Below are 24,105 nucleotides of genomic sequence, written 5' to 3'. Positions count from 1 at the left end.
CTTCATTGCTTCTCTCCATGAGGATTCTGGTGAATCAAGCAAACCTGGAAGGAACAGGAGTTTTAAACCTGAAAATATCCTTACCTTTGTATGTGACTGATGGGCAAATATAGGACATTTATCCCACCGTCATAGCATGTAATATTTAAAAATCTTCCCTTCAACCTAAGGGTTGACCTTGCCACTACTATGGCTAATAAAATAGAATTTTCTTGTGTGAATTATGAATTTTCATAACTATCTGAGCTGGAATATCTGCTAAAAAGAATAAATTTTAGATAGCTCCAAGATGATTGATTTTTGAACATTTGAGGGATTGATCTCCCTTAATATAAAATTCAATATGTTGCGCAACCCATGCTGAATAAGATTTGCAGCCATACATGTCAAATCCAATGGTCCAATGGCATTATGGTGTACCAAATAAGTTCATGAAATATGTACCATGCATACAATCCTCAAGCACCTGAAAAAAATTGAGACAGTAAGAGAACTTCCTTAGCTAATTTGTTTTGATGCAAGATTTTTGTCTTCTATATACCATATTCAGCAGTGGAACATAATTAGTCTTATAACCAAGTGTTAATGCATATGTATTATTATGTTATTTAATATTAAACCAACACTGTTATTTCAAGGGCACAAGATTTCTTCTATGCCTAAAACCTGAATCACACTATCACTTTTTTCCCTTTACGTTGGAATACTCCAGGAATAGCTCACATTATCACTTAAAAGTTATTGTTAAATACTGTAATTTTCATTTGTGGCTTCAGGAATAGGGCTCACCATTTTTTTCCATCAAAATATCGAATAAAATTGGGAGAGCCACGTATACTTCATGCAGTCAATCAGAGTTCAAAGAGCCATTGTAATGCCATGTTTTGCATTCAATAGAAGGAGGAAAGGGGATAGTGAACTTCTAGATGTGTTTTTGACTTGTGCCCAATAGAACGTTGGATACTGACAAAGTATATTCTTGTGAACTGCACACAACAGGCTGTATTTTGCGTCTACCTTTCTCTTTCTTTTGTGTGATTCATTAGTAGACAGAAAAAAATATTTGTGCTTACTCGCACGTATTGGATTTGTATCTTGCGATAGAAAAAAAATGGAATACTCAAGGATAAAACATCAATTCTTTTGATGGATATAATTTTGCCCCTAAATATTTCACTACACCAGCAAAGTAAATTCACTAAAGCCTCCCAGGCTCTACTCAATGCTAGAATTATTGGGTATATTCCTACCCTGGTAAAAACCACTGAAATAAATTCTTACCTTGTCTACGTTCTGAAGACCTAACAATTTTGTTTCTCTAGAATAGTGGTGTACAAGATACACAGGGATTTGGCTTTCTTGAGTAAATCTGGTTGGTATATTGTTTCAAAGATTTGTTTGTAGTTAAACATACTGCAGGATCACTCTTAGACTCACAGCATTGAGCATCTTTTGTTTTCTATTGGGACTAGGCAATTAAAGGAAGAATTTAGTAATAGGACCTGGTGTACAATGTGCACAAAATTTTAGGTTACAAATTGCTGATGATACTTTGGAAATTCCTGCAGGGTTTACAGTGATGATGAAACTCAATTGTACATTTTAAATGCTTATTTTGAATTTTTAATTGCCAGGTTATCCATTTATTCTGTTTAGATTTTATTTAGGTTTTAATTTTATACGGTAGTTGATGAATATTGAAAGAGTGATGATTTTTCTCTTATGATTTTCTCCTTTGACAAAGCTTATTAAGAAAAGATGCATGAGAGCTGATTTGGAACAGGAATTTTAAAAATATGCCTTGAATTTGGGAACCAATTATTTTTTTATAGATGGATGGAGAGTCCTTCATAGAAAATTAGGAATCACATTGTTAGATTCTGAGTTTTACAAAAATTAATTCTATGTACCAGAATTGTCCCGGAAAGTTAGTTCCATTCAGATGCTCAAAAAATACTCTATGCTTTGAGAGATCTTATGTGATTTCCTTAGGTGATATCTTGAACTATTTACATATATGATCTCTGCATTTGTTACTTGATTTTTATGATAGCTAGGGCCAAGCTTTTAAATACCCAATTAATTCTATCACCAGTGAACACAGTGTGCCATTGATTCCTTCACATGCACGCAATGTCCCAAGCCATTTTTTCATGGCAGCAGAAAAAATCAAAGTTGATACATTGATGAAATTGATTTAAAAAATTGATAATACATATCAGGGTGATAGTCAGTGAGGTCAATCATACCTCAGCCAAAATCACAGAGTGTTATTTCACTGTAAGATCGCTATGGTATATGAACTCAAGAGCTTCTGGGCAGATTTGGATGGAATGTTATTGACCAGCGCCTCTACAGGAAAAAATTGCTTGGAGCACAGTGTTTTGCATATAAGAGAAAAATGCTTTTGTGGTAGTTTTGAATGCCTTAGGTTCATAAAGGCCGTTTTACACGGTACACGGAATTGCGCAGGTTATCGCTGCATTAAATTCTAAAATGGCATGGAATTGCGCGAATGCATGAACGAAATTAGAACATGGGCTATTTTGCCGTCTCGCGTCCACGCATTCTCGCATGTGTTCTAGCAATTCACCGCTTTACACGACGCAATTTTGATTGCGCCTTCGCGCGTACATCAGATTGCGCAATTCCGTGTATCATGTAAAACGGCCTTAAGAGATTGCTGCTCGTTGATGAGAATAAAACTTGAGGGCACCCCAAATAGAAGAAATTACACATTCAATTGAGGAGTTCATACCATTCCATTGCTATTAAAAAAGTACAGCAAAATAGGTCGGTATACAATGATAGTGACAAATTTTATTATATTACTGTGCATAATTGATTATGCAATGTTTTGGCAGATTTTGATAAATTTTTTTGACCGTTATGCTGAAGATAATATATTTATCCAAGTCAAATGGCATATTTTTGTTGTTTTTAATTTTAATTAAATGATTCATTACCTATTCCATAAAAATTTTATTTAATGGTGCATTATTTCATAAAATTTTCATTAGCAAAAATTAACTGTTTCTCATGAAGATAGCTTTTGTAACAAGTTGGTAGATAGAAATCGGCTATCCATGAGGAAACAAACAATGTTGATTTAGATTACCAGGTAAACATTGATGATAGTGCACATGGAGATGAAAGCCTTGCATGTCTGCATAGTAAGTAGGCGGTGATATTTCTGAGGATTTCTGGGAGACTGACAAAATTGCCTCATCTGAAATTATCCTGTGTATTATATTCAGTCTAGTGTATTCTTTGGTAAGCTAATTTCTGCAGCGCATCTCAAATGAACACAAATTATGCTGAATTCAGAAGTAAAATGTAATACCCTTGTTTTTATCTAGCATGAGACATAAAAGATTCAAATGCTTAATTGCAATTATCTATAATGATAAAGATACACAATCTGTACATTGGCAGGAAAAATATTTTTCTCCAATTTGGGAGGCTTGGGCAGGATACATGAAAATAATGCCTTCCAGGACTTAAGGTCACTCTAGATCAGAAATTAATATTTTACTGAAGCAAATATCCTTTTAAACAATGTATGCCTTCTTAGCACAGGAGTATGGAGCTAAAATGCTATTGGCTTATGATTCAGAAAATTTTGATCCTAGAAAATCCCTACCTCAGATCATTAGTTTGGTTTGGTAAAAGATATGACAGCACCATGATGAACCTACAGAGTAAACAAACAGGCCTGTCTTGGATTTATTCAATAATATGCTATGACTACTTCACAAATGTGTAACTTGCTTAGAATTTCCTCCTTCTGGTTAGCTGTGTCAGTATAAACTAAAGGTGTATTTGAGTAAATTTTCAAGTGAAAAACATGCAGTTTGTTCTTCAATATTCGGTTCAGTGAAGATTAGTGAGTTAGTCTCAATTGCACTCTCCATGAAGTTAGTGGTGCTTCAATATACCTCGCAGCATGTGGATATAATCATGCACTTGATCAAAATTTAATTGCAAATCATTATTTATTACAACTCTAATAAGTACTGAATCAATTCAGGCCATTTTAGTGCATGTTTAGTTATATAGACATACTAATCGATGGCCTGTATTATTAATATGAGTGGGTTAGGTGTGAGTGGCAGCATTAGTATGAAAACTCATCCAAATTAGAATTCCTGCAATATTCATGCTAGAAGATTACTCATTAATGAGTGTTTAAAGCCATATTCAGCCTCATATTGAAGGAAGCATTCCTTTAATTTGTGCTAGGTTATTAGCTAACAAATATTTGAAGGAGGAACATTTCAACATCACACTATCATCTGATTTAAAAGTGATCAAAAACCGGAAAATTTATATTTGCTGATTTTTGAAACGTTGTAAACAATGGCAAATATGCAGAACTAGGCAACTTTAATGCTTAATGAATATGGAGATGCTACAAGTGCAAGTAACCAGTGAAAAAAAAGCTTAAATGAGCCTTGTTATGAAGAATTTTTAGCTATCCTAAATTTTCATCTTTTTCTATGTGCCATATTTTGCTCCAATCTTTAGTATTTTTGATAAATTACATCGTGAGGATGTAATGCCACACTACTGTGTATGAATAAATATTCTTATATGCAGTATCACTTGATTTTGACCAAGAAAGATACCACATCTCTGATTGAAAATGAAAATAATTGGTGAGGCCCCAAGGGTCACTACTTGATTTTGGTGCTTAAGTTATTGAAGGTACCAGGATAAGGAAGAAAGTGATATTCGTACACTATTATTCTATAACCCCTGTACAAGTAAATGGACAATGAATATCTGTAAAATTCTTTTTTAGGTTGGCTGTGTATTTAGTGAATGAAAATGTCCTTTTATTTTGTGATTTAATTAGGAATTTTGTATATTATGTATTATTATTTATAATGAATTTTGTATTAATTGTAACACAGGAATATATTTCTTTGCAGTTATAGTATTCATGCTTGATTTCATTGAGCCAATATGTGAATCTCTCTGTAATGTGATGATTACTCAAGTGTGGAGTAATGGGGGGAACTATTTTCCATTTCCACTCATTTCAGAGAGGCATTTATGCAGGTGCATTAATACAAGCTTAACCTCCCTCCACATATATCAAGTTTTTCCTCCAACTTTAAGCACTACTTTCCATGGTTGTGTGGATTATTTTCAATTTTTTGTTGACATTTTATAGTTAGTACTTTGAAGTAATGTGATACAGTTTTGGCTGAGATGCATAAAATGGCACCTGTTCCACGGAAAGATTTTTGCTCCTTTGTCTCAATAGTAAATTCAAAGTATAGATATTATTTGACTTTTAAAATGAATATTGAGTGCCATACTTCAAGTAATATGTATACACATTTTTCTTAATTCCACCATTTTTAGCCCTTTAAAATAAATTATTTTTGCTCTTTTTTCATCGCAGGATATGGCGAGTGTAATGAGTTTTACTTCAAGTGTGGGGTCAATGGGTGGAGGAGCTGCTTTCATTGGAGGTATGGGAGGGGTACCTATGGAAGGAGCTGCATCTTTACCTGATGGGGCTGCAAGGAGAAGCTACAGCCAACAGCAATTGGGTGCAAAGGTTGAAATGGTCTACGGATTACTGTCAATGCTTGGGACCCATGATAAGGAGGATATGAGTCGAACTCTCCTTGCAATGAGCAGTTCTCCCGACAGCTGTATTGCTATGCGACAATCTGGTGAGCAATTTCACCATCTACCTTCTCATTTTACCTATCATTTTATTCAGTTTTCAGTTGTTCATAGTAACTTTTCACCTTCTTACACATTAACCCCACTTGTGCCAAGGGAGTCTTCTAACCTGGAAAATCTGAATAGTCAGGGAATATCACTCTTATGAAAAAAGTCATGGAATATTGTGAACGTCCTGGAAAAATTTGTTTTTGACTCATCGAGCACCTGCTAGCCTAATCCATGACATTCTTCCAAAATCTGTGGCATTAATGCAATGGACCGGAAGTAAATACCCAAAGCTAAGGAAAATATTAAATCATTTTTATTATATTTTCACCCTAATTTTCCCAGAAATCAAAATCCCTTTAATGGAAGGTCTCTTTCCTATAAATTCCCACAATTTTTTTTTTTTTAATCAAGATAGCTGCTTACTTTATAACATTCACTTATTCATATCCTTGTAGCTCAAAATTGAGAACTTGTTAGCAGAGCTATTTAGATACCATACTTCACAACTAGGTCATTGCTGTTTCTATCTTTGGTATTTCAGGATAATGTTTAAAGCCACTATCATGTTGAGAACATTTAAGGTGGACATCTTTAGGAGGAGATGATAATGAATGACTGACATAACTGTGGTCAGTAGTATCTACTCCATGAACAATATTTAAGCCAGAAATGCTTATGTTTAGACTGTTTAGCACCCTGTCATTCAATTATTTACTTTTTCTCCTGTAGCTTAAATATTCACTGGCAGTGCCATTTGTTTGATCTGGTTACTTCCTAAGTTGAGGCACATCTTTCATCCTTATTTTGCTTCACAATGTGTCTGACAAAGTAGTTTTGTGTGTTGTGGACTGCGAATTAATTACTGCTCCATAAAAGTTTTCCAGGAAATATTTGTGAATATCCTTAAGAAACCGGTGGGATATTAATGACTAAAAATGCAAAAATGATGTTTTTTGTATTATTTTAATTAGTCATATTACATACTTTTAAAAAGCATTATTTGCAGGATAACTACATATTTGTACTTGATATTCATACCATTTTTGGTATAACTATGAGAAGACTAGTATGTATATATTTTGATGTACTCACTTGAATGAAGTTTGTAAGTAATTTTAGATGGAACATAGTGTATAATCATCTGATATGTAATAGAAAATATGTCAGTGCATATGATAGCCCTTAAATCTAATTTAATACTTATTTAAATTGGCATTAAGTCATTGGTAAAATGTTTTGTTTTGGTAAAACCAATCATAATTCCCTGTTCCAATTCATTTTTTATCAAAGGATGTCTTCCTCTACTTGTTCAACTCCTTCATGGGGGTGAACTTGATGGTGCCACAAGACGAAGAGCTGCCAGGGCTCTGCACAATGTTGTACATTCTCATGCTGATGACAAGCGAGGCAGAAGGGAAGCCAGGGTGCTAAGACTACTTGAACAAGTGCGTGAATACTGTGACTCTCTCTCTCGTGACTCATCAAATGGCCAAAGGAGTTGGCAGCAGAGAAGGAGTAGAAGTAGTGGAACCGACACTAACATGAGTGACAGCCTGGGGGTTGAGGGGGGACAGACATCACCACCTCCAGCAATGCAAGGTTAGTTGTCATGTTTGTACTTCCAATTTTCCAATTTTTTGGGCTGCTGAGAGCTATGTGGGTGCAGCCATAAGCATCAGCTTTCATGTGCAAACTTTAGTGAAAGCAGTTTTATTGTTTTGCCTGTTTAATTAACCCTTTATTGTGGAGGGCCGATATATAGGCTCTTGCTGCTCGGGCAAAAAGTGCAGCGGGCCGAGACATCGGCTCTTACGTAGTCCATTATTTAATTTGCTATTGAACTATTGATATTGAAATAAAAATATTTACATTTCATTAAATGTAGAAATATTTTGTCAATATTAATCAGTTTAACCTCATCAATTAAAAAAAAAACGCTTTTGGATGTGTAATAAAATATCTTAGTATTGTTTTTTTTCATAGTCACTACATTTTATGAAAATACCCTCGGCATTTCTCGCCAGTATCCCAGGAATAAGGATAGCACTTTTTGTGTGATAATGTTATTCAGCCCCTCCGTACACTCGGTGTTCCTTCAAGAGTCCATGAAGCTCAGGCCTATTATGCCCCTCCCATTCCTCCTCTTTGTAGGCTTGTCCATTGTTGGCCATGCAGCTCTGTTTTTTCCTTGGGGTATAGTATTACGTGTTGTATTTATTCATAATTGGGTAGTTCATGACTCATTGACTCTGAATGAATGGATAATTCAGTAAATGATAGGATTACCTGTTTAAATAGAAATGAAATGCCTACCCTAAATTAATGATGTGAGAACCAAAATAGCAATGCCCTCTTAAAAGTAAGTGGATGCTGTTCATTTAATAAAAATAGATACATGCGAACTTAAACTTCGTCTTCGTTTTCAATTAAGACATTTACCCAGTTGATAGTGGCATTTAGAAACCATCTTCATTTTACTCATTTATGTACTGGTAATAGTATGTGTTTACACACTTCCTTTTGTGAATATCAGCTCTTTAACAGATATTTTGGTCCATAAGAAAGCTCTGTTTTCCATTTGCTTACCCTCTTTCACTATGATATACTTTTCTGTGTGTCTCTGAATAGAACTTTCTTTTTTTAAAAATAGAATAAATATTATGTGGAGGTTTTTGTAAGAAAAATTGAAAGTGAAGACAAGGCCAGAAATATGTGTACGGCCTGCAATTTGAGGATATTACTTTTAGGTTAGTTTTGTTCTCCTTGAGAGGCTAAGCATTCCTAGGTTTGTTATATGTATGTATAATGTTTGTAATTTCACATATTATATATGTCACTTCTGAAATCTGCCTCCCATTGTCTCTTTAAAATCAAATATAACTTTTATTGAGGTTGGAAGTCAATGGTTACAATTACTTCCCATATTTATGTAGTCGAAATCATGGAGAATTTTTTTGTTGTTTTTCCTTCATTAAAAAAGAAATGTTGCATAAATATCATCGGATGCTTTTGATTGTACATTTTTGAAATTTCCAACTATTATTGCGAAACATTTAATGAGCTTAATGAAAGAATATTATATCCTTACCTCGTTATAATAGTTGATTGAGACTGGTCTTATAGTAATCATTATAAAACTCATTCTTTTTTGTCTCAAAGTCCTAGTTTAATTCCTAGGTCCTAATTCAATGGTGTTTTTTGTATTTGGCTGCCAGTCTTGATGGTTGTAGAAGCCATCGCCTGCAAAACTGAAGGTCGCGGATTTGAGCCCTGTGGGGGTAGATTGTTCCCATCCAGGGCATGAATGTTTGTGTACATTTCATAGTTAGATTGTTACAAAACCCTGATATAAAAGCCAATACATATTTCAATTTATTGATTTACAGAAGATGTTGAGAGACATCCAGGAACCACTATTGCTGCTTTGATGAAATTGTCATTTGATGAGGAGCACCGACATGCAATGTGCCAATTAGGTGGGCTTCATGCAGTGGCAGAGCTTATTCAGGTTTGTGTTCAAATTTTCGTTATTATTATATATAGTATATAAATACCTTGTGATGATGAGATGGGATTGACAGCTCCTTCCTGATCACCTATCATTCAGTTTTTTCAAATGTCAGTTATTCTGTGAAGGAATACTAGCAAAACATAAGATGCACAAATTCAATTAGGGATTAGGCAATTCTGGCAGCGTTTCATGATGCCAGAATCATTTTCTCCCTTCTTAGTTCTTTCTGCTCTTATCCCTTTTCTTTTGTGCCACTTGATGGTTCATATGGGAAGAAAGTGAGAATCTTGTAACCAGAGTATTTGTAGACTAACACCCTGTGAGGTTTGTAACTATTTTGTATGATCACCTGTGTGCCAACTTCTGTGGTGAAACTTTAAAAGCAATATCTTAATCACTCTAAGTATGTAGTTGGAAAAGAATTTAGGTCATCACATAGTATGGGTAGGTATATAAATGAATGTGCATTTTATGATTTCATCGTAAAGGTTGGGAGACTGATGAAATGTGTTCTCTCTTTCGGTCAAATGATTATTTAAAGAATGTATGTAACTTCATTCCATGTTTTAAGAACACGCATTATGATAAATACACTTTTTGGAGGCCAGATTTTCCCATTTTATGCCATTATGCATTTGATATTTGCCATCAATAACCTTATCTTCCTGATGAACATCAGTTAAGATGTATTGTATATTACTGAGGAAATGAAATGTATTATGATGCTTTGGAAACGATATCTTTGTCCTTAAAAATGGGAGAATTGTATGATGATACTTGTTAAATGTTCTCCTTAATCTAATAACTTTATAATCTTTCCTGAATTTGCTTCCTGTATTTTTTTTTCATATTTTCAAGCTATTATGTGAGCAGTGCATTTAAAAGTTAATTGAATATTGCATGCATTCCTCGTTAAATACATGCATATGTATGCAGTTTACTGAGGATCACGAATTTTTTGCCTGTTGAATGGCAGTTTCTGCTGCATTAAATTTATCTAGAAGCGTTATACATACTTTCATAAATCACTACTCCTTTTGGTGTATCATCATTGGCAACTTTTTAATTCATTCTTGTGTAATTCTTTTCTTCAGGTTGACCATGAAGCACATGGAAGCACCACTAGTGATCATTATTGTGTGATGTTGAGACGCTATGCTGGAATGGCTTTGACCAACCTCACCTTTGGTGATGGAACAAACAAGGCTCTTCTCTGCTCATTCAGGCCTTTTATGAAAGCTCTTGTAGCCCAACTGGAGTCTCCTAGTGAAGACCTACGTCAGGTTAGCGTTAGAATTTTCACTCATCTTTTTTTATTTTAATAGGGTTTATTTTAGGGCTTGCTATGCAGTTCAGAGACGTACCCAGCTTCTTAGATGAATTCCTAATGAATTCTAAATTTTCTTATTTTCATAGGTGAAACGAAAAATATTTAAATATTTATAAGAAGAATGAATATAAAGATGAATAAATTTTTTCTGAGTGAAAATTGCCGTCTTAATACATAAAATTCCCTTGAGCTCTGTGGCTAAATTTTAGAACTGTTATGATATTTTGATTAAGTTTGGTTACATTTCCAAATGCTGTGTTTGAAGTATTTTTTTGTGTGTTTGCTGTAGGCCATCAATTTTTTATGAAAAAGAAAAAAGTATTTTCGATTTTATACTTTCATGTTGTGTTCTACATTTTGTCCTACAGAGTAAAAGTAAATTTAAAGACATAAGTCTTGATGGTATGATGAAAGGACCCATCCGTGATCCAAAGATCTGTGGTCATGATAAGATGGAGCTTTATTCAAGGCTGACAAAGCACTTTGTTTAAAATGAGATGGAGGATAGGAATGTATAGAAATGATATGCAAACAGCCTCCAACAGATCCCTGAAATAACTTTTCTCATTATGTGCAGGTCACAGCTAGTGTTCTCAGAAATCTTTCATGGAGAGCTGATGCTGCCAGTAAACAAACTCTGCGGGAAGTTGGTGCCGTAACTGGTTTAATGCGTGCTGCAATGGAGGCTACCAAGGAATCTACATTGAAGTCCATTTTATCTGCTCTTTGGAACCTTTCAGCACATTGCAGTATGAACAAGGTGAGTGTCGAAGGTCCCACCTACTGTAACATATTTAATGTTATATAAAAATAATAGCCATGTTAATAATTGGAAAGTTCTATATGGAATGAAAGTGATAGGAAGTACAAATAGATATAGGGTGGGTAGGTTTCCGGAGAGTGAGCAGTTGTGAAAGGGTAAGTAAACCTTCCTCTGACACTCTTCCAAATTAGATGATGATGCAGTTTACATCACATCAGAGAAATCTGTAGAATCATTGAATGAATAGAACTTTAACCCAACCATGCACTACACCTCTATAAAGTAGGAAAATTCTTATTTTTTCACTGGTAAAATTGATATTTTTCAATACTTGAGTCCAAAGGGTGGCTTCTATATGTTGTCCAACTGAGCACAAATTTTTTGCACTATATTTTTTGACCAGATTGGAACAATAATCCTAAAAAGCATGATAGTATTTTAAAACTTTGTTATTTTGTAATCACTCTAGTGTAGGGGCTCAGGGGTAAAAATAGTTCAGGAAAAACAGTAAAAAAAATGAAGGTAACAGCAGGTGAAATTTCTGTAAGGGCCCAAATTTCATGAACAGGAGTTAAAAAGATATTCTTTTGACAGCTGATACAACTTTATAGAGATCAAATACACTGTTTCAGTGTTAAGGTCTTCAAGGATACTTTCTCTGATCAATATTACCTCTGATCGAGGTATAGACTAGTGGTGACACTATTTAATCCAGAGATGTTGAGAATTAGAAATATCTGCCCTATTAAACTTCATTTGACATCCCATGTTCAAAATGGCAATAGCTGCTTGCCCGAGTTATTTTTTCTACAATTTCATTTAGGAAATATTGCATGCAACATCAAATGGCAATGTTAGCAATTCTTTTGCATACTCACCATGGCAGTGACACTCGCGCTACTGACCCTCTGCCATTGGCATCAAATTTCCTTGCCACAGGGTGAATGCCATTGCTCCAGGTTCATTTCATAAGGACAGCAATACATATGCTCAAAATCAGTCTGTTATACATAGTACAATATATAATACAATAGTTTATCCTTTAATCACTCTGCACATAATGAAGGTTAGTTACGGTTCATTCCATAAGGACAGCAATACATATGCTCAAAATCAGTCTGTTATAGTACAATATATAATACAATAGTTTATCCTTTAATCACTCTTTGCACATAATGAAGGAGTAGTTATGGCCGAAAAGTCAATTTTTAAATGGAAAGCTCCTTGAATAAAATTCTCACAGTGCAAGTCTTATTTCTGCAGCACTTAGAAAATGTTATGCACAGATCCCACCATAATTATGATCTGGCAACATATATATCATGGTCACATCCGCTATTAGACTGAAGATAGTGACAGTGGCATATTAATTATAACCAAGTGTTTATTTCATTCTAAAGTTAATGACATGATTTCTTCATATGGGGTGATGACTTTCCTCACATGTCATAACCTACATATCAAAATAAAAGTTAAAGAATCATCATATTTTTTTCCTTGTATCATCATGCCTTGCAGGTCTATAAAAATATGAAATTAGGTTTAAAAATTGCTATTACAGCTAAAAATCATTAAATTTTTATGAGTAAACTTTCGTTGAATTTTGCAAATGTAAAACGTACAAATTTAATCTCATTGTGACAAAATATTTGTGCTCAGTCGGACTACATTTAGAAGCTGCCCATATTTATTATCATTTGAATTTAAACATACTATGATTTTAAACATAAAAATCACAACTTTAATGCTCTCATGAGATGATTCTTTAAAAAAACTTATTAGCAAAATCTCAGAGTCCCTACTTTTTATTATTTTTATTAATAGAGTTGATGCTTGTTACTCAATTGCTGGAGTCACCCTATTGAAAAACCTGTTATGACAAGTCACCATGATTTTGAAGATGTTCAGAGTAACGATTACTACTTAGGGTAGAGCCACTACATTTACCATCCATCAACCCCTGAACGTAAAGAGAGGGATAGAGATATTTGGGACTTTTAGTTCCAAATTAACCGACTATCAGGCTTTTTTGTTTTTGTTTTGACCAAAGAAAAAAACTTCCTGCTTCTATCTTGTAAAGTATTGTATTTTCTTTTGGTTTTTACTTGCTATTACCTTTTTTAGAATTAATACTTGATTTTCTCTGTTTTTGATATGGAAGAGAATGATTCCTGGGTGATTTTATTTAGGCATTTGATCTCTATCTCTATTTCATTAGTTGACTTAGACTAGATTTGTACTGGCAAGTATTTTTTGTGCAAATCCCATCTGTGAAGAAATTCTAACATAAATTTAGAATCTTTTCATCATAACTGCTGAGTGTGTTGCTGCCATTAATTAGTGACCAATTTCTACAAACTTCCAAAAAAAATTTCATCAGCTTAAATTTTTCTGCAATATCTTGTAAATGTGGCTGGCTAGAAAAAAATGTGTGTGTGAATTCAGCCTCAGGGACTGTTAGTTTGAGAAGGGTCACTAGACTTGAAGCAATTTCGAATAATTTTTCATTTACGGTAGCACTTGCTTATTAGTTATTAGAATTCATAGTTTCTCATATTTAATATGCATAAATTTTGGGTTGAATATTATTTAGTGTAGTTTTCTCAAATATATATTATTTATTTCATTTCTTTTACATTAAAAAAAAACATTTAGTTGAATACCCCCAAGATATAATGCCATTGGCATATGACACCTTGCATGAAATATAAGCATGACGTATGATGCCAGGAGTTTAATATGACTCTTCAGTATAGCAGTCTCAGTTTGAAATTAATTCAGGAACATCAGAGGTCATTCCCACTGCTTCTATACAGTTTCATTCATCCATGCATACATCTGTTTCCTTAATTCTTTTATCTGTGATATCTCATAGTGGTGTCCTTCATTTCAGGCGGACATATGTGCTGTTGAAGGTGCTCTGGCATTCCTTGTTGAAATGCTTTCTTACAAATCTCCATCCAAAACTCTTGCCATCATTGAGAATGCTGGTGGAATTTTAAGGAATATATCTAGTCTAATAGCAGTTAGAGAGGATTACAGGTGAGCAGTTTTTGGAATCGCTTATGCCATTTAATCTATTCTTAGGATTTTTATTCAAACTGTGATGATTCTTTTGTCTTCATTTTCCTGGAATTTTTTTGGTCGACTTGGTTCTTATTTTTAAGTGAACTAACGCTCTCTCTCTCTCTCTTCGACTTTAACAGGCAAATCTTAAGGGAACATGAATGCTTGAAAGTTCTCTTGCAACAACTGAAATCTCCCAGCCTGACCATCGTGAGCAATGCTTGCGGTACTCTGTGGAACTTGTCTGCTCGTTGTGGAGATGGAGAGGACCAGCGAGCTCTCCTGGACATGGGAGCCATGAGCATGCTTCGCTCTTTGGTTCATTCCAAGCACAAGATGATCTCAATGGGCTCTAGTGCCGCCCTGAAAAACCTTCTCAGTGCCCAACAGCAACCCCAAAACCAATCACAGTCGCAGCACCAATCACACTCCCACCATCACTCACACCACTCTCATCACCATCATCATTCCCACACCACCCAGCTCTCAGAGGACAACCTTCCAAGTCTACAGGCTCGCAAGAGGAGAGCTTTGCAACAGGAACTCGATCAAACTCTGGCCGAAACGTGTGAAAACATTGAACCTAGTGGTAGCCCTCCCCCGCCTTCAGGGTCCATGAACACTCCGTCATCCTTGCCCATTTCCTGTGCCTCAGGTCTCATCTCATCATCCCCACATCTTCTGCCGTCACCAGATGCGAATGATCCATCGGCTATGACCCGATCCACTTCACGTAGATCACGTCATCGGCAGCAGATCCCAACTCGTGTCGGTCAGCCTGTCCCTCGCTCAGAGAGCAGGGAATCTGTTACAAGCACTCGTTCTGACTCTGCATGTGTAGGTCGATCTGGTCACAGTGTGGTCCGACAGCATTCGCTACCTCCAAACGGCCGGGCTTGGGAAGACTCCGGTCTACCTTGCAGGAGGCAGAGGAGGGAAGAAGCAGGGTCTGAAGCAACTGTTGAGGACAGTGTTGAGAGACAGGATAGAGGAAGGCTTCCAGAGCCTAGTTATGGGAACAGTGAGAGAGACTGTTGTTCAGCCCCCCCTCAGCAGAGGGCATGGTCAACTGTGAACAGTGAAAGTGCATCCTCTCATAAATCTGGTGAGGACTACAGGAGGAGACCATCAAAAGATGAAAGTGTGCCACGAGGGGAAGCTAGACCATCAAGTGCAATGGATTCTCCCAGTACCAACGGAAACCGTCAGTTTTCTGAGCATAAAACATCATACAGCTCCTTTCATGCAGATAACAAAGGAAGATATTCTCCACATAAATCTGCCTCTCCACACAGCAAGTATTCGGACTATGTTTATGTAGAAGATGAAGTCCAAGATCAGCCAGTTGATTACAGCTTAAAATACTCGGAAGATGGAACACCAACTATGGAGCCTAAGAAGCCAGATACGGACAAAGCTACAGCATCTCAGGATGGAAGGAAATATCCTACGTGCGTCAAGCAGTGTGGGCCTAGTCGAATTCGTAGAATTCCTGTGCATGGAAATGAAAGTAGCATCTATGGTGTTTACACTGAGACTGATCTGGATAATCCTGATCAGCCCACCAACTATAGTTTGAGGTATGCAGAAGGGGAAGATCCTGACTTGGGGTCGAAGGGTTCAGCTTCATTGATGCCTCCTCCAGCATCTGCTGGTGTTGTGTCACACAGAGAGAATGAACCATCTCCCATGTACTATGACCGTACATCTGCTTCTGTTCATGATGACACTGTTATGACATACTGTACAGAGGGCACTCCATATGAAACACCATGCAATTTTTCGACTGCAACATCAATGTCTGATCTCAGGGAGACTGCCCCCACCTTGGAAAATGTCCAGGAAGAGCCTTCGGGAAAGAAAGAAATCAAGCAAGAAAAAGTGGAAGACCAAACTGCTAGGAATGGTGTTTCCCCCAAGGTAGAAGAAGTTTTGTCAGGAGAGTGCAGTGGCATCAAGGAGGAAAAAGACTTTCCCAAGGAGAAAACTCAACATCAGTTGACCCCGGCTCCTACCTCAATTCGTCAATGTGAAAGCTCTGGTCTCTTAACCCCAGAGAAACCAGTTCAGTATGGTGTGGAGGGCACTCCTGTATGTTTCTCTCGTGTGAGTTCACTCAGTTCCCTGCATAGTGTTGATGCTAGAGGAAGTGAGCCAGTTAATGAGAAAGTGTGTGTTCCTGATGAAATAATTCAGGGGTCTCCTTCAAGTTCTTCTGGCTTAGCCCAGGAGTTGCCCAAAACCCCATCAGCCTCTCCTGGGTCAATTTCGGAGCAGGTCGTCCCTGGTTATCAAGAGGTGATATCACCTGGAGGACAAGAGTGCAGTTTGGGAGTTGTGCGAAGGATTCCAAAGGGTATTGTCTCTCCCAGTGGGTCGGGAAGCCAAGACTCTCCAAAGGTGCCCAGTGAGTGTGGTCGAAGTCCAGGAGTTACAACATGCGCACGAGATTTGAAAGAGGAAATGAGACCGGATCGAGAAGGAGGTAAGATATCAATTTTGTCATTAGTTTCTAATTTTATGGCCATACTGTACATTACAATTTGATAGATATGCTTGGTATAGGTAAATTTTGTAGTATAGTTTTTTTATATTTTAACTGTGATGCTGAAAAGGTTTATTATGCCTGAAGTTTGTAATAGGTAGTGTTTGATGCAATGATAATGTTAACTATCTATCTTCATCAGAGAATTAGTAAAAACTTTCACCAACACAAAAATGGGATGCCTAACTGTTGCTTGCCGGTAAATCTGATGTCCGATGGATCACTTCCCTATCATAAGGTGTTTTTGTGAACGCCATTATTAGGTAGATGATGTATTTCATGAAAGATGAATCGCTGGTATTCTCCTCAATTAAATCACCAAAAAGATTTTGCTCATCATTGATCATATGAAAATCTTGATCAACTATGTTAATTTCAATGGTTTTCAGGTCTGAAGTGTTGTTTTCATTGTAATTGTATGACAGTACGTAAACTACTCAACACTTTTTGGAGTATTTAAGATCAGATGAACTTAAGATTTCATGTATGTTTTCTGAAGCCGTCAAGTAAACTTTTTTGCACAAAATGAACTTTCTCATACAAAATCAGGAGTTTTAGCTATTGAGGTAGGGTGGGCATTAGATTCACAGCAATGGTAGTGATAAGCAGCTGAATATTAGAATTAGAATATTACCTGCAAGAATCATATGAAATGAAACTGGTAATCAAAATAAGGAATGAAAGTTGAAATTGAGGATGAATGAAATAAATGGTTCACTGATTGAGTTGTTAGTAAACATTAGAGTGTACAAAACACACCACCAGCCTCCAGTGCATGAATTTTTTTATTCATTTTTCTTGATATGGTGCTGTTGCCAAAAGAACAGCCCACAGTCGGCTGAAATTGAAAAAAGCTGTCCAATAACCTCTCTAGTCACTATCATTGATATAGTGTGAATCTTCCCCTTCCTCTAGAGATGGAGCTACCGTCAAGACCATAGAATTTCAGCCCTTTGTCACACGTTTCCCAAAATCCACAATTGAGGCCACCCTACAGGCCCCAGACACTCCAGACCATCACACAAAGTTCATGTTACAGGGATCATTAATCATTAGCTTGTAAGGAAAATATAAAAGCACAAGATATCAAAAGAAACTTGTTTAACCTCTCCCTCTTTCTGACCTACTGACCTTTTGCAGCCTATCTATGTCAATGCACTTGAAAGCCAACTGCTACTGTGTTTCTGAAGGCCAAGTGCAACATGAGTGATCTGTTGCGCCCAAAGGTATTTAACAATGACTTTTGGCAATCGGTATTGTACCTTTAATGGATTGAAATATTTTTAATGTGCACAAAACTCAAGAAAGAATGAGACACAACATATTTCTGATGTTATGTAAGGATATGACGTAAGAAAATAGTTCTCACATAAAAGATCATTTGTAAATGGAAGTGGAATTGGTAGTTGGAAGGGAAAGAGCTTGAAGCTCCATAGCTAGAAAAAGGTTCATAGGTGTTGAGAAAAAGTATCATGTTGCCTGAGAACAATAGGAAGTGGTTTCTCTTGAGGAGTCCTCCCCATTCCCTTCTCACCAGTCGGACTATTTTCACACAACCTACCACTCTGCTCCCCAATTTTTGAACCAGGCTGGTAGCTTGATTTACCTAATTAGTGTGTTCTTGCAGAGTACTATGTTCTTGAGTGACAACCAATAACTTGCCACAGCTAGTGTTTTACCTCCTAAGGATTTCAGGATTTATTATATGCACCAAATATGAAAAAACAATGAGTCAAAACATGGTATATTTATGGCATAACTTAAATTTTTTAAGCATGGCACCATTAATTGTACGCATCAATTTATCCAAGAATCACAAGTTCGTTCATTTGAATGCACCCAAAAAGTGCTGAGAAATTTTCACTTTCAAAACATCTTCTCTGTATGCCCTCCTTGATGTTCTATGAGCATCAGTTGTATTTTCATTTCCCCACATGACTCATTGAATGAATAACCTTAGTATTTAATGTTAACCAATATGGATTCCAAATTTTTGTATTACTCTAGTTGATGGACACTAAGCTTTCTAGTTAGAGAAAGGCTAGGCTAATATTTAAAACTGTCCAAACAGCACTAATTTCAAAGAAACAAACATTGCATGAGCGCACTCAAGCAAGATAGGATGGAATGGACCTAAACTGCATAAATCACATAGTTTTCCCGGATTTGCCCTGAAAATATGTATGTAATGACATCACAGTATTGCAAGATTGGAAGTGTTTTTCTCTCATTCATAACATCTCCAGTGTCTCGCTGCTTAGAAGACTGAGAGAGCACGTGTCTTCCCCTCCCCCACCCCTCTCCACTGTCCAACCCTTCCTTTCGCTGAGTGGTAGTCTCGTTCTAGTTCCCTCGACTCACCACATATGAAACTCCCCTAGGTATTTTGTCATTCTTATAGTTATATATAGTGGTTAATTCATTTTTCATGGTTTCAAAACTTTCATCATTGCATTTCACCAAAAACTATAAATTTTGGGAATTTTACCATGCTAGACTTTCATTTTTGATATTATTTTTATTCAATAACCATATAAAAAAATAGGTCTGTGACCTACATGTACATATTTAGAAAAGGCTTCTTGCCAAAATATCCTCCTCCCTATGGGTGGTAAAACCGTACACAGAGCAATCACCTTTGACCTATAATACATTGAAATTTATGAATAATGGTGCAGGACTCAATAATAATTGTAAATTTGCTATTGGATCTTAAAATATTAATGTCCTCCTAAAGAAAAATGTTATTGCTTGAAGTTTTAAAAGACTTAAGAGTTTCCTATTTTGAGTCAAAATCCTTGGTGTACAAAGTTTCTCTTGTCTGCTTTAATGTTGGTAGAAGATAAGCTATGAAATTCCTACAGTTATTTTCTGACTGTTAGATAAGCAATAGCTATTTGAATGAACAGCAACTGTAATTCAACTTCACTCCTCCTCTGATATGGTTTACCGTCTTGAATAAGCCTCTATATTTCTCCTCTTACCCTTAACAATATGACAGTATATCTTAGACTTGTTTTGCTGTTTATAGAATGAGTAGTCATTGAATTTTTTTTAAATCCCCCTTCACAATGAGAGAGATTAATTTTCAGAGATTTGTCTTAAAGTTTGTAATCTCCCATCTCCTTCCAATTTATGATATGTACATATATACCAAGTCAAAAATCTGTCGATAGGCCATTAGAAAGTGAATTTCCTTTGGCTCTATCTTCTAGTATGAAAAATGGAAGGGAACCTGTCCAATTCTGTACCAGAGAAGATCAAAAATATTTTGACCAATCTCTGGAAGAAAATCTGAAAACATTTTTAAAATCCCTGTTGCAAACTACTGTTCATCATCATCATAAGTCAACAATTATTTGATCAGTTTGACTCAGCTCTCCATTCATCTCCTATATCCGCTATCCTTTTCAAAGTGACATAATTTTTCTCTTTTGTATCCTTAATAACCTGTTCGATGTAGCTCTTTCAGGGCCATCCCATGCCCTTCTTCCCTTCCACACGTCCTTCTACTATTGTTTTCATCAGGCCATCATGCCTCGTAATGTGGCCAACTAAGTTGCCCCATCTTCTCCTCATGGTTTTTGAAATACAGCTCTTTTCTCCCACTCTTCTTTGCACTTTGTCATTACTTACTCGATCAATCCATTTTATCTTCATTGTCCAATGGTACTACATTTTGAGGGATTACACTCTTGACTTCTCTGCAATGTCCAAGCCTTGCTCCCATAGAGGAACATGTTCTATAAGTAGTATCAGATGAATTGTTTCCTCACTTTCATATTTATATTTTCAGCTGTAAATAGATTCTTCTTTTTGTCAAAAGCCCTCTTCCCCTGTGTTAACATACTATTTTTTTCTTACTTTATTCACTATTGGTTATTTGGCTTCCTAGGTTACAAACTCTTTCATTCCTTCAAGCTTTTGTTTTCCTAGTTTAATGTTTGTCCTTGCCTTTGTCCTCCTTTCTTTTGCTGCATAGTAATGTCTTAGTCTTCTTTTTGTTGATTTTCAGCTGATATCTGGCCATTGTCCTTTCCATTCTTTACATAATTTTTTTTTAATTGGCCCTCATTCAGGAAATCTTCTGCTCTTTGTTCCATTACCCTGTAGATGATTCTCGTCAGTATTTTCGACACATGTCATCAGGCTTATGGTACTAAAATCTTCACACTTCTCTGCTCTCTTCTTTCAGGGAATAAGAATTTTGATAGTGTTCTCTAAGTCACTTGGTATATCTCCTGTAGATTACATTTTGTCGATGGTTTTGTACAGCAGAGTTGAAGTCCTCTCTCCTGCATTTTTAATTAGTTCAGCTGCAAGATTGTCTAGTCCTTGTGCCCTATTCTTTAGCAGGTCTCTTATTGCAGAGTCAAATTCTGATCTAAAGATGCCGTCTCCCTCTCTTTTTCTTATTGGAAAATTTTTTCACTGAGTTTGCTTCTGTTGTATATACATATGTAACTCTTCCAGCTATTCTTTCCGACTTTTCACTTTGTCTTCGTTTTCAATGAAAATATTCCAATCCTTCTCTCTTATGGTATTACATTTTGTACTCTGTTCCTTGAAATTATTCCTTACTATTCGATTGGCAGCTTCTACTTTCCCTCGTACAAGATTATTTTGCACATCCTTGCATAAGTTCATCATCCATGCTTCCCTAGCTTTTCTTGTCTTGTGACAAATCTTTTTCTTTAATCTCTTGTAGCAAGCCTTTCCTTCCTCAGATTTCACGTTCTTATTTTTTCTCTGTTCTTCAATGAGGCCCAGTCACGTCCCAGGCTCAGATGTCATCCATGATCCGTGGCTTTTTCTTAACAAATTTTCTTCTCCCCAGAACTTCTAAAGCAGTCTCTTGAAGCCCGCTTTTGATATTCTCCCAGCTATTTCTCAGTCTCCTTTAATCCTATCTAGCTCTCTTCTACTTCTTGAAATGCATGTTGATTTTTTGGATTCTTTAGTTTCTCTAATTGCCGTGAGTTCTTCACTGATTTCGGTAATCTCTTTAATGTTAGATGGCATTTCATCATCACTAGATTATGATCACTTACAAACTGTTTTGAAATGGATTGTTATTTATGTTTTCCAAGTGAAAGAATAAATCTTGGTACATATAGAGGGCAATAGCCACCATAGAAAAACACCAAAGGTAACTCTTGCACCATTTGGTTTATTGCTACATCGTGACATGCTACTTCTGAGATTATCTTGCATAGCTAATAAAGACATTGGGGGTCAAAAATTATCAGCGAATTATTCATAGATAAGGAAAATCATACGTCTAAAACCTAATCAGAAATTTTCATGGAAACATTTGTGTCTTTCACTTAACAGTCGAGTTCCTGTTTACCTGCTTTCAAACGGTTTTCCACTATACATGGTATTTACGGGGTCTGCTACTTTTTTAACGTTGATAGATAATTTCTTAAGAGTAATGATCTAAGCATTGATAACAAAACACATCCCAATATAAATTTGAAAAATTAATTTTGCATTAGCTGAATGCAATTTCCAAATGTTGGAATAAATTTTGAAAAGCTACTCAGTTCTTCAAAAGTAGGTTTTTTTATTTTGTGCATGCCTACATTGCCTACAAATAATAAAAATGTAACACCTTGCATGGATCACAGTAGTGTAATTACCTAACAGTGAATGCTACTCATATTGTGATCAAAATCTTTGTAAGGTTTCAAAATGAATATTGATAATATATTCATTTGGGGAAGCTTTTCATTTACTGCTATTTCCGTAGGTGATTTTAAATACTTATGTATGTACATGTTAAGTGTAGGGCCTCTCAAGTGCTGCCTTAAATGAACAATGTTAGCATTAAGGTTTGAAGATCCATGCAAAGATGTTGGGAAGTCTTGCAGATTTTTTTTGCGATTCAGTAGTGAAGAAAATGAACCTTTGTTCAAAGTTACTGGGGAACATTTTAGTGTAATGGGGCCTAGGTATCCTGAGTGCAGAAAATGACAAATTTTAATTTTCATAAAATTTTTCACCTTTTTTTTCACTGTCTTTTCAGTATGTAAAATCACATCAGATGCTCATCATCACATTTTTTCACAACGTAACATTTTTACCCAAGATGAAAATTAAAAATATAAGACTGTTTATGTCCTGGGAATACACATGAAATTTTTGGAATTAGAGGAATTTATTTCTTGGATAGCGACCATATTTATGCTATATAATCACTCTTAACATTGTTTTCGACAAACTGGAGAAAAAAGCTACATTAATGGTTCAAATTGACTAATACCTACGTATATCAAAATGTTAAATTTTTTGATATTCTGCTTCTGAATTTTCAACCACTAAAATTCAAACCTAAATCCACTGCTGTCAGTTCTTCTGCCTGCAAAGTTAAAGGAATCCATAATTTTGTTGCATCCAGATTATATATAATGGCAGTGGCGGATCCAGGATAGGTACAAGGGGGGGGGGCTAAGTAAAGGGTAACCTCCCTGCAGTAGTGGTGGTCCGAACAAAATTACCATTCTATCTTGTGTGAATTGGATACCCAAAGGGGAGGGGGCTATAGCCCCCCTATCCACTGCTGTATAATGGGCCTACCTTTACATCATGTCAAATGGTTTATTTATGTCTGATATGTATTTCCAACTTTTTCTTAAGTTGACTTATTCTTTTTCCAATTTTTAATAAGGATTGTTTATTCATCTTATTTTTCAGGTAAAGTTGTGACATTTGGTGGTGCTGACCATTATGCCGAAGAGACGCCGTTGATGTTCTCTCGTTGCAGTTCCTTGGGATCCCTCAGCAGCTTTGAGCAACATTCCATTCATGATGATCGCAGCTCTGTGATAAGTGACTTTAGGTAATTTTTTTCTGCCTAAGCATACCTTTTTTCTGACTTGCTGGTGGTATATCCGCTAGTGTGGGCTGTCACTAATGAAGGTTGTTGAAAGCCTGCAAAATGAAAATGAAGTTAGCGTGCATGAGTAACCCTCATCATATTTGCAGTCAACTCTTTATTGAGACTGAACCTGTAACAGTATTTTTTTAAACATGTTAACAAATTATTGTGGAAATATATATTTACTTTATATATGATGGTGATTTGAAGTACAAATGATTTATTACTTTTCTATTTAAATTTCAGATATAAGTAGGATATAAAAGTACTTTAACGAGGTCCGTTTAATCTTTTTTTGCATTAATGCCATTATTTT

The 24,105-nt window shown here is 35.9% G+C and overlaps 1 protein-coding gene across 5 annotated transcripts in view; it reads left to right on the top strand.

The window, feature by feature from the left end:
* The window catches only part of LOC124158725 (adenomatous polyposis coli protein-like), a 389,744-nt gene that overhangs the window by 348,926 nt on the left and 16,713 nt on the right, over positions 1-24,105 (top strand). For all 5 annotated transcript variants that reach the window (XM_046534002.1, XM_046533985.1, XM_046533994.1 and 2 more), the window contains 8 exons: positions 5,414-5,690; positions 6,985-7,293; positions 9,081-9,202; positions 10,300-10,488; positions 11,113-11,295; positions 14,192-14,340; positions 14,505-16,849; positions 23,606-23,750. In XM_046534002.1, the coding sequence (XP_046389958.1) occupies positions 5,414-5,690; positions 6,985-7,293; positions 9,081-9,202; positions 10,300-10,488; positions 11,113-11,295; positions 14,192-14,340; positions 14,505-16,849; positions 23,606-23,750 (3,719 nt within the window). The remainder of the gene's footprint in view (positions 1-5,413; positions 5,691-6,984; positions 7,294-9,080; positions 9,203-10,299; positions 10,489-11,112; positions 11,296-14,191; positions 14,341-14,504; positions 16,850-23,605; positions 23,751-24,105) is intronic.

This window comes from Ischnura elegans, chromosome 1 (genome assembly GCF_921293095.1).
Source record: "Ischnura elegans chromosome 1, ioIscEleg1.1, whole genome shotgun sequence".
In the NCBI taxonomy this organism is placed as follows: Eukaryota; Metazoa; Arthropoda; class Insecta; order Odonata; family Coenagrionidae; genus Ischnura; species Ischnura elegans.
The sequence above is the reverse complement of the archived record's forward strand: the minus strand, read 5'-3'. Positions and strand labels throughout refer to the sequence as shown.